We start from the raw sequence: 12,139 nt of genomic DNA, 5'->3' as shown, positions 1-12,139 counted from the left end.
ATTTGGGTTTTATACATCAGGATTGTTAGACAAAAGATTAGGTGAAAGCAGCTCCTGTGAGCAGTGGATCGTAATAAATTTGTAAATAAGTGGCTTCATTAAGTCATTCCTACTCTGATAGGAAAAAATACAAATTGTTCTTTAATTAGTTTTAGATAATGCAATTTAAGAACTTGTCTAATATGATCAGTTCTTAAGATACAAGAGTCTGCAACACAAAAGGTCACTACCACACGCATCTACAATATAAAGAGATTTTTATTTTATAAGCTCTCATGAACAAAACTGAGTTCACATGCACATGCCAAGATAGAAATTAATATTTAATTACATATGGAATTTAGACTGTGTGCAAGCAGATCGCTCTGCAAGGTCTTTTTTACCTCAGAATGCAACTCCCTCATATTACAGGTATTTAATAGACGACCTGCCGTTTACTCACAGCGTAAAGTTCCACAAATATGAAAGTTCGTCTCCTGACCCAAAATAAATTAGAAAACTGTTTGCACATGGAATAAGGAGTTGCATCAGTAAACTGCAAAGAAAACCAAGGCAACTATGCCACTCTCATGAAAAAGTATTACCATTATATACAGTAGTTATAAGACACAAAAAGTTTACACTTCCTTGTTATTTATACTGGAGTGCATATACTGAGCACACACCTCAGATCCCACAGCAATAAATCTTTGTTTTCCCCCTACACACACTGCTTTCTTGGATTCCCCAGGTTCCAAAGGCACTGCTCCATAGCAATAGAAGCCCTCTCTCAGTTTTGTGCTTCTTGTAAAAGCATCACATGCACAAGTTTGGCTACTGAGAAACCAAAGAGAAGGAAGAGGTAATTTTACAAACCCTGCCACACCCAAACTTCAACAGCATAGGAAAGGCATGATCTGGAACGACACGTTACAGCACCTTACAGCAGTTTCAAAGCAGACCCACCACTTATACACACAGAACATTCCTTGGAAGCCTCCACTATATCTGAGCTCTCGCTTTCCATGCTGGTACTGGATTAACTCCATCAGTTCTTGTAAGGCTGGGTTTTGCATTTGGCTTCAGACCGCAGCGCCCAACCTGAAGAGCAGAGATGAAGTTAAAATTATGCCCAAGAAACTGAATTAGAAGATGTTTACAAGAAAAACATTTTGGAAGAGTTGCTGCACTTCTTTCAACATAGAAAGAATAAAATATTAAGTCCATGCAATTGTTTTAAGTACATTTATTCTTCAAAATACTCAACAGCTAACAGTTAGAGGCTTGGTTACAAACTCGTAAGATTATTCTGCTTTAACCATAAAAATTCCATCTTTTTGTATCTACTCCTGAACATGCTGGCCTTAAGCAGTCTCTTCCAGGACTTTATAATCCAGCTGTCAGATCCTAGAACAAAAGCTATTCCATATACAAGCTAGTTCAATCTTTGTATCTAGAATCAGGTATGTCAGCTATGCAGCGCAATAGTCTGCAGCATCAAATCATTACAGCTAGAAAGAGGAACACACACATTTGTTTTCCTCAAGTTTTGAGCCACACAGCTAGCCACATGCAAGAGCAGCTTCCAAAGAATATCTATGAATATCTAGATTTCCATTGTATGTTCTCCATTACTATTTCCCTCCATTAGGGTAACAAATGCCACATCCTGAATCTTTTCTCTCACTCTTACAATAAAAAGAATTGCTACGCAGAAAGACACTATTTAAACCAACAAAACAGCACTGCTGGACTGTATAAGCTGAGGGAGCTGGCACAGGCTGATATGCAGAAATCAGTGCTCAGAACCACCTAAGTCCAATGGCTCTGTCTACCACTTCTTTGTTCCTAGGAAAAACTGTATTCTTCATGGGCTTTACAAAAGAATCAAATCTCATTTTGGATAAAGATTCAAACTGTGTGGATACTACACTCAAAGGAAAATATTACAGACTATGCATTTATTTTCATTTCTGAGCAGTTAGGGTGTATTAGTCAGACCTTTCTGGACCTTCCTAAGATCCTTATTTGAAAAATTAGTCAATAACTGTTTAAACACACAGCTTCCATGCATGGATACCTGCCAGGTACCATCAAGTTACGGTCCAGAGTTCAGTCAACTGTTACATGAATTTTTAAAATCAATCCTCTAAGTTGTTTTTTTTTCTCCGCACACCTAGAAGTGCATTTACCAGTCTAAATCCACCCAAATTATTTTGAGATTTTCTGCTTTGATTATACTTTAAAGAAACTAACTACCTAGTCTGATGGCTAAAAAAATTGTGGAGAAGTTCTAGGCTTGTGAAAGCTCTGCAAGTATCCATGAAAACAGCAGTCAGTTCAAGAATATAAACACACATTCTTATATAAAAACATACCACTGGCACCTCAGGACTAGAAAACGGAGAGCTATCAAAAGAATTATTTTCTTTGTCCAAGGAATCGTCTTCGTCATAATTTTTATGTGCAAATTTCTGCTTTAGAGCATGAGTTAGTACAGCAACCGGATCCCAATCTGAGCTTTGCACCTTTTTGGGTCTAGAAAGAGGAGTACCTCCAGGAGACCTATGAATGACAACAAAAAAGTTATTGTCTCCTGACCCTAATCCTGTGCTGACTAATCCAAAATCTAGAGGCACAACATCTGTAAACACCCTATTCTATAAATCCCTGATTACACAAGTAATGCTGCTGTAACGTTAAAGCAATTAATCAAATACAACTGATACGATTACACCCAACAACTTGTCAGCATTCTTAGCCTGAAAACACATCTTGATGCTGTTCCATGAAGAAAGCTGGCAAAAAATCAACACAAAGTGTTAAAGTATTGCAAATAACAAGCAAAAAAAAAAGGTATAAAAACCTGCAATTTTGCCAAGTCATTTATAAGTTATATTTAAGTATGTTAATGGGAATGTCCCACTAAGGCATTTCATAATCACTGTGAACATAATTTAAATTTTATTCATTTTAAGTTCATTTAAATTCAGAAAACAAAATGGCACCCACACCCCAAAACTTATCATAAATGTGGAAGCTAGTGACTAGTCCAAGACAATAAATCAGAAGACTTTCTAAACATTGAGAAATCTTGGGGGTGGTGTGTGTAAAAATCTAAAAGTGTTGAGAGTTCTCCTTGTAAAGTGCAATCTCCGGGCTGATGATTTGTACCTAATAGTGCACACTGACAACATCAAGTTCTAAGTCCGGCAGTTACAGTAATTGTTGCTTAACACAAAACCTGAGAGGACTGAGTTCATGATCCCTACAAAAAGAAGCCCTCAGAGCACTTGTGCAATGTGTAAGACAGTGTTTGGGTGGTAGAAACTTCAGGCTCTCAATTTCTAAGAACAGAGGACTTCCCTTTGCAGTGCACACATTAAATTACTGTCAGAAAAATTGTAACAATTTTGATCATCATTACTCCTCCCAAAAATATAAATTATTCATTACTCAGTTAAGCTCTACTTCAGAACACGTGTAGATGCCTAAATCCAGAAAGCATTTTGGATGTAAAGCTACCACTTCCTGCTAATTATGCCTCTGCTCAAGATGTTATATTTGTCAGCCTGAACATCTCATTTTCTTTGCTCATCATATATGGAATTATAGAGGAAAAAAAAATGTAAAGGAAACACACAGGTTTACCTAAGTGCATTTTATATTTGCTTTATTTACTGTGAGAATGTAATCAAAAGCATAAATATACGCTTTGGATTTGCAAGCAAATTATTTGCCCAAGTTTTTTCCTAGTCATTTTTAGGGATAAAGCTCACAGTTAAGAAAATGTTGAAATGTGAATGCAATAAGTTTTTCCAAGTGACATTATTCCCACACTGAGAGCTTCAAATATTCATGACAGGCTCAGTTTTTCTTACTTTTTCAGTCCAAGAAGTTCAGAAAAGAATCCTGAAGGTGTAATCTAATCTTTATTATACCTAGCATAGCAGGGACTAGAAGTATTGAAGTCTTTAGTAAAACTTTTTTTTTTACAAGTCAACTACACTTACCATCAAAACAGCTGACCACTAAAAATATTTATAATCCTATTGAATACTGCACTATTCAACTGCACTACTGAAATACAAATTTATGAAACATTTTCAATAAATGATACATGCTTTTGTAAACACTTCAAAGCTTGAACAAGGATATTTCGAGTATGTTAACTGTAGTTTTTTAAAGTTTCCCTGAGGATCTGGCCTTTCACAGTGAATCCAGAAGGGTTATTTTTTTCAGATCAGTTTCCTGTGTCTGTGCACGCAATCCTGTAAGTGACCTCTCAACTACCCACACCAACCTGAGAATTGCATACTGAAGCAGGACAGTAGTTTAAAATGCTGCATTAGTCAGCATGTTTTAAATGCATCTAAAAGCCATGTCACAAGTATCTGATATTTCACACTGTGAACTCAGAAGCTGCCAGCCAACTTAAGTTTGTCAGCAGTAGCTCTTTAAATAACTGGTGTTCTCTGGTGCTACTGAAGTGCTGCTGATGCTTAGATAGCCTTGGCTTGCTGAGATGCACATCCAATTCGACCTACCTCTCAACAGCTCGCAACTGAACTTTGTTTAGGTCTTTCAAAACATCCATCATACTGGGAAAGTTCTTTGTCCTCTGGTGATCAGTACTGTTAGCTGCAGCTGAATCACTGTTTCTTGCAGCTCGGCGTTGTTTGATAAGTTCCAGTGCAGAATTACCAGCATCAACACCAGATGGTGCACCAGAAGGAAGTGGAGGAGGCGAGGGAATTACAAAGTGATTGTGAGAGACGGACAATGGTGTAGAAGTCATGGCTGGCAGTGGGTAAAATCCATCTGGAGTGCTGAGTCTTTTAAAGGCTTCTGCATACAGTTAGAGAAGAAAAACAACAACATATATTAACATCAAAGATAAACCAGTTTTATGTCAAGGTAAGACTGCCCTCTGAAAGCAGTCTTTCTTCTAGACACCTTGCACATTATAACACAGAAGCACTAAACTTAAAACAAAGAATATTACTTCAAACCCACAAACTTAAAATACATGAAGTAATGAATCTGAAGTGTCTTGTGCTGCTCTGATTTTCACTTCTTGTGTCTTCAATCTAAGCACTAGATAAATCAGCAAAGTAGCCTGCTGCTACATATGGTGATCAATGGTCTAGAAGTTACAAAAACCTTCATGAAGCAAAAGATAACCACAAAACATGTTAAAAAGATTACAATAGTGAGTGCAATGGGGAAGAGACAGAAAAGACCCAACAGAACAGCTGAATCCCAGAAGTGCCCCACAATGCCACACAAAAGTACCAAGTACCTCCCACTAGTCCAAGTATTTCAGCAACCACAGTGGGGTTGGTGCACAAGTAAGACAACTGAGATTCAAAACTTAACAGGAAAAAAAAGAGGTCACAAGACAGAGGTGCATATTAGAGACCAACTACCCAGGATATATCTGTCTGTAGTATTTGATTTTGTTAAAGCCCCAACCAGACTGACTTAAAATTCTTCTTCTACACATTAGTTTAATAATTTGCTAGAAGCAGTGCAAAACCGCTTAAGAAGTCTGTAACTTTTTAAAACAGTTATTAGTAGCCTATAGATAGCGATAGAACTCCTTCACCAACATGGAAATTAGTATGAAGATTATTTAGGATCAATTGCATTTGAACTTGGCAAAAAGACCACAAAATAGAAAAGACAAACTGCACGAAATAGTAAAAAGAAAAACAAAATGTTATATTCAGTAAATTTAGTTGGTGTATCTTCAGTTAGAGAAGATAAAGATATTCTCTACCAATATCAGACATGGCAAGCTCTAAAGCAAAAAAAAGGAACACTGGTTTGCTTCAAATCAGAAGGGCTTACGTGAGGGAACGCTTCCCAAGGTCTGCACTGAAACAATTGCAGCAATCTGAGCACGAAGAAATGTCAGTTCATCTTCAAGGGCAGAAATTTTCTGGAGTGCTGCTTGATCAACACTGACTTTTTGCGCACTGTTTTTTGGAATGTGCTGTATTGAATCCAGATGTGGATATGGACCAGGCAGAGCTGTACTTTTCTCTTTTCTCCTCAATTCAGTCCTACAAAGCAAAAAAAGGACACAGTTTCAAAAGGCTCAGCCAACAATGGAAAACTCAAAACTATTCAGGCTGTTCAAGCAAGTTATTGTCGCTCAGCAAGACCAGAAGGGAAACTACATTTTTAACTACTCATAATTTCTGAAATGTGCTCAAGTACCATGAAGATCCTTGCTAAGTCATCATAAGAATTAGTCAGATAATTCATTCAAGGATAATTAAACACCATAAAGTCATACAGTAGGATTGTCATTATTCAATAACTATTAGACTGACACCATAAGGTGTCTCTCCCTTCTTGCCACATGAAAGGCAGGAAAGGCAGAGAATAATGATGTCTTAATTAGGCTTCAGAAATTTTAGTCATTTATCAAACTCTAAGATGAACACTACCACCAGCAAAGTAGTTACAATCTTTCAGAAAATGTACTTGAAAATACTAATGTTTAATACAGACTCACAGAACAAGAATCTCACCTTCTGTAAGCTACAAAGACAGCATTAGAAAATTGTGCTGTCTCAGGTTTTAATTTAAAAAACTGTTTCAAGTCTGTGCCTGCAAAAATAAACTTAAAATATAAAATCAAACTACCAGAATTTCATTATGAAACACAGAAAGAAATTAAATTTACCTGATTCATTTAAGATGCACTAAGGTTTGATGGGAAAAAAGCCCAGAACTTTTCCCTTATTTTAAACATCCTTTTACTTCAAATCAGACCTGAAGCACTGCTTTCTGATTTGCCAAAACCCCCTTGCAATAAACGCTACTTGAGAAGGAAAAGATATCAGTTAGAATAGTTGCTCTTGAAAAACATCCCACAGAGCCAGAGGAGGAGGAGGAACAAAGAATGGAAACAACAAAAGAATGAACTGTCATAGTTCTGTGAATCCTGCCTGCACGAGCAGGACAAAACAGGCCAGAATTTTTTTGTTCTTTCAACAATGTTCTTGTTCTTCTACTATTTTACAGCTGTTACAAACAAACTTTAATAATTTAACAATTACACCTCAGGTAACATAAGATGAAACACACTGTATCCAACTTCTCCAAGGAAAAGTGTGTCATTTGAATTCATCAATTTCTTGTCTTTTCATTACTGGCAAGTACCACAAAGGTCACAGACAAAACAAATGCCAATATGAAGCAGAATTACATTGTCCTATACAGACAATGTCTGCAGTACAAGACAACACAAGTGTGAACATTTTAATCTTGCTTCTGGCTCTAACTCATCCTCTGATTTTGAACAGATCTTTAGAGGAACAGCAAGACAACTTTCTATTTCTTCTCCAGCGGGGAAAAAAAAAAAAAAAGACAGAACTTGTATACTATTTGTGTCTGCAAATTCTAGGACAATTTCTAGTGTCATTTCACACTATCTGAAATATTTTGTAATTTGTAAAAATATTTTCCTTCAGCCCTCTATAAAAGCTAGAAACATTTATATAAATTATATTCAAAATAATTTAAAAATTTTAAAATTATTATGTTTGTTTTTCCATCAAAGCAACCATCAAGGCTTAAATATGGCACTGTAAAAATCAAAGCCGCAGGGAGACATTTAAATATTTTTTCTTGTTTCCCCCATTTATAAAGTTTATCAAACAGGCTGTAAACTAGAAAGATAAAGTAAGGAATAGTTTTACAGTATACTGCAACAACCAGCTCCCTCCCACACAAAATAACTTACAAGTGAATATCATTTAAAGTACCAGTAATGTACCTAACATACTACTATGAAAAGAGGAGACTCAATTTCAGAAATCTTTCAGAAAAGAATCGTTTACATAGTCATAATCTTCAGGTAAGGAGGAAGTGCCCTCGCTCCCCCCCCAAATCCAAAAGCCCAAAATGTTTCCAAGAAAAGGTTAGGAATAAAGGAAAACAAACTTAAAGACAAAATCATGCACCACAGAGAAGGCAAAAATTATTTCTTTTATTCGTTTTTACACTTTTACTTACCGAAGTCTAGTACATGCCTGTCCTTCATCATTTGCCACCCACAGGACATCAGCAAGTGATGGAGCCACAGGAGCTGGAGCTGCATTTTCTTCATCATAACCCAATGGACTTGGGTCTTGAACAAACTAAAAACAAAGAATGCCAAAAAAAAGGTATGAAGGGAAACTGGATTCAGCACATACTGAAGGTTCTGGCTCAGCAAAAAGGAATTTTTAAACAGTGCTATAACGAAGTTAAAAACAGTGAGTATAAGGGATGCACCACTCAATTACACAAGCTAAAAAGAAGAGAAAACCTATCATTAAATTAAGAAAAAAGAAAACACAAACAGGTGAAGTAAACATGTGACAACATATTTCTTACTTGAAAATAAGGTCTGGGGTAGGGGTCCAAGGAAAGAATTGTCCCAAGTCTACGGACAACACTTCGAGTAGATCCATATTCCTTTTTTTTGCAAACAGATGTGAACTAAAAAGCAGAAAACTTTTGAACGTGAGAAACAAAATCAAAGCCCCCAGTTCTTAATCTCACTTTAATCAAAGTTATTTAATCATTCCATGTTACAGATAATTAAATATAATGCAGTTTGGTTAACCTAACTTTTCAATGCTCTTCTCAAGCTGAAAGAGGCCTACACTGGTATGACAGTATTTAAAACACTGCCAAAATACAGAAGATTTTAAAGGGGCACAAGGGCCAATATCTCGACATACTGGCAAAAGTGCCCATTTAATTAACTACATGCAGCTCTGTACGTCTTGGGAAAGAACAATTAGCAAAGCAGTGAAATAAATTTAACATACCTTGGCCTGATACTTCCTTATGACAGCATATAACTGCTGGAAGTGCCCTCCTGATGAAACTGCTGAAGGAAGGCATCTTCCGAGAGTACGACTGATCCTGCTGCCAAACATGTGAGTTTCAAAAAACGCGGCCTGTCAAAAAAATCAACAGCTTCCGACAAGAGAACCAGAAAGTAACGAGGGCAGCTCAGCCAAATCAGCACTCCGGGAGATACTCGTTGTTTTCCCACAAACGACGCTATCACTGTTTCAGAAGCACCAGCAGCAGCAGTGCCTCACTGCTGACAGCCCCCAGAGGAGCTGCCCACGCTCCAACATCAGCCCATGGGCACGGCACCCTCTTCAGCTTCCCCGCCGCACCCCTCCGGCTCTCCGAACACACGGCACTAGCTGCTACTGGGGAAGGGGTACGGAGCCTTTTATTTGAAACAGCAGAGCACGAACGGCCAACACCACGGACTTTCTTACGTTCAGCTCAGGGCAAAAAGCGGCACTTGACCGCCTGTGTCAGGGCAGTGACCCCACGTGCGGGCAGCGTGCTCCGACAAACCCGGCTGTGGGCAAGGAGAGCGCTGAAGCCGCCCCACCGCCCGCGGTGCCGACCTTCCCTCCCTCCCTCCCTCCCTCCCTCCTCCCGGCCAAGCGGCTGCAGGCGGGACGGCCCGCCAGAGCGGCTCTCCGGGCGGAGGCAGCCGCCGCGGGGTCTCACCGGGTGATGCGGCCAGCCGAGGTAGCGCAGAAGCCGCCGGAGGAGCTGCAGCATCAGCAGCGCCATGGCGGGCGGAGGCCGCGCCCGCGGCAGCGCCCGGAGCGAAGCCGCTCGCGCCCGCAGCACCACCGGCGGCTGGGGGCGGGGCACCGCGGCGGCCCCGCCAATAGGAAACCGGCAGGGCCGCGGCAGAGCCAATGAGCGGCGGGGCGGGCCCGTCGCGGGGGGTGTCGGGAGGAGCGGTTTGAACGCCGCGCTGCCCGGGCCTGCCTATCTTCCCAGGGAGCGCTCCCGGGAATGCGGGCGGCGCGTGGACCACGGCGCACCGCGGCCAGCTCGCACGCCTGACTGACCAAGGGACTGTACTCGCGAGAAAGGCAGCTTCTGCCTATGCGAACACAGCACGCACCAACAGAACCAAGGCACCAGAGACTCTGAACTCTCTGAATTAACGGTAAGGAGCTACACGGAGATCGCTCAGGTCTTCGATGTAGCAAACTCCTAACGACTTCATTCACACTCCTAAAACAAATTACACAAAGTATCCTCAATGCAACAACTGCTCAGTAACATCGGACTACACTGATTTGACTTCAAAACCTGGCTTTGAAACTCTGCACTTGTTCTTTCATCTTGCACTTCCTTCATTTTGTAAGATTTCTACTGTTTCTCTCAAGAAAATTTGAAAACTTCAAGAAAGTTAGCAGTGCTAAAAGTGCTCCTAGGAGAAGAAATATCCTTTTCCTCCAGCTATGCAGTCTGTGCTTGGAAATCACCTTCCCTTGTCTGTGCAGTCGGTGTTCCTGTTGTTAGTACTGGGAGCCCCTACAGCAGCATTGCTGGTTACTGTTATCCATGTCAGGTGGATCCATTCTCTAAGACCAAACACAGAGGAGTAGCAGTACTAGTAACACACACACACACACTGCAGTAACAGCATACAGCTGGTTCAGGGGACCAGGAACGTTTAAGCTTGAGGAGAGAAAGGGGAGACGTTTTAATGGATATTTAGAAAAACTGTACTACAATGCTTGCCTTAAAGGAAAAAGACAAAAGTACGTCTCACCTACTCCTCCAACACCTTACTAAAGAAAGGGAAGTGTCAACAGAATGGGAACACACAGCTATACTGGAAAGCCAGGAAGAGACGGGGTCTCTCAAGCAACAGCAATTTAGTTTCACTGCAGCACCAGTAACCAGCTGCACTGAATGAGAGGTGCAGTTGGGAACTTGTACTGAAATGCTTCAAGTTAGCAGGTACAGCTCTGAAGAGTACAGAAGGGAGCTGCAGGATCTTCTGGACAAAAGCACCTTCTGATTAGTCAGCTTTAAAAAAAAAGAAGTGACACAGGGCTCAAGGCTTAATGCTGCTGCCATACCTCTGTAGCAGAGCCAAAGCTCAGGGACAGCTCTCCTTTTAAAGCACTAGCACTTTCAGGAAAGCTTTACTCTTATGTAGCTGCCCACTGTTACAGTAATGCTGATTATTCCTGGGAGGGAAGAGGATGCGAGATTTAATTCCAAACCACGAAATTAAATGGACACTGTACTAACAGTAAAGCTACTGGATTCCATGTTGGTTGGTGGCCTTTTTTTTTTTGCCTAGTAAAATGTATGCCTGATTTTATCTGAACTGCAGGGACAACTTCAAACTCTGTGAATCCACTTCATCTCTGCATGGTGTCCTTAAGAAGTGCTTCATTGCTGGAGAGCAGGGAGTCAGAATGAGTAGCTGAATTCAAAAGACAGTTTTACCAGCATGTCAACACAATTTTTCTCCCCTGTACTACACCAGTAATGGTCTTTACCTTTTAACAAGAAAAATGTGAAATGCACTGAAATTCCATTCACAGGTCCTGCAATTACCTTAGCAACACCAAGGCTCACAAATGTTTTTTCTTAGCACACTGAAAATTCACTCTTCATGTTAAAAGACAAGTGCTGAAGCACTAGACTTAGATTAAAAAAGTGAACTCCACTCCCACTTTGTTTCTAACAGACCTCTCAGAGACACTGTAACTTGCATCTTTGACTACATTATCTCTTAATTCGAATTAACTTAAAGAAATGTTAGTGGCTACCATTGAGTGTTCTGTAATCAAATAACATTTCTGATGAACTACAATGAAATTAGGGATTTCAAAAAAACCAGACTTTTATCATCTAACTTCCAGACTGCTTTGGTAATGGCATTTGATCCTACAAACCTATCTCTACCAGATCTCCTTGGATATACAGCTAAAGTACAAAATTTAAATCTGCCACATCTTGCAGGAATTGTACTGCTTTGTGACACACAGACCCTAACAATCCATTTTCAGCTTGACATAAATGATACAAGTTACCTGTTATAAGGTCATGACAGCTCAAGCCTATCTTAATCCTGTTCAGTTTCATACTGATGTTTAATTCACTTCATTAGGACTTTGATTCTGATGTATGCTTTGTTTGCAAAGTTTTCTTTGTTCCCTTTTTTGCTTATTCTAATTTAATATACACAAAGTCTGAGTTTTGCTGAGAAGTCCAAAGAATACTCTGTTTATCATTTCAAACAGCTATTAAAAGATACAGTGTATATGTAAAAGCCAATCTGGCAACAACTGTTTAGTTGGGCTAA

At 39.7% G+C, this 12,139-nt stretch overlaps 1 protein-coding gene across 1 annotated transcript; it reads right to left on the bottom strand.

Moving 5' to 3' along the window:
• Positions 1 to 621: 621 nt before the first annotated feature.
• MTFR2 (mitochondrial fission regulator 2) lies at positions 622 to 9,588 on the bottom strand (the record flags this gene model as incomplete). The annotated part of the gene is made up of 8 exons (XM_084203056.1): positions 622 to 1,080; positions 2,358 to 2,544; positions 4,527 to 4,827; positions 5,833 to 6,047; positions 8,011 to 8,135; positions 8,374 to 8,478; positions 8,814 to 8,945; positions 9,523 to 9,588. 8 exons carry the CDS (start codon positions 9,586 to 9,588, stop codon positions 982 to 984), a joined length of 1,230 nt encoding a protein of 409 aa, XP_084059182.1. The 3' UTR covers positions 622 to 981.
• Between the last annotated feature and the right edge of the window lie 2,551 nt (positions 9,589 to 12,139).

The sequence above is a fragment of the Fringilla coelebs genome (genome assembly GCF_963513975.1).
Source record: "Fringilla coelebs genome assembly, chromosome: 3".
Taxonomy (NCBI): Eukaryota; Metazoa; Chordata; class Aves; order Passeriformes; family Fringillidae; genus Fringilla; species Fringilla coelebs.
The sequence above is the reverse complement of the archived record's forward strand: the minus strand, read 5'-3'. Positions and strand labels throughout refer to the sequence as shown.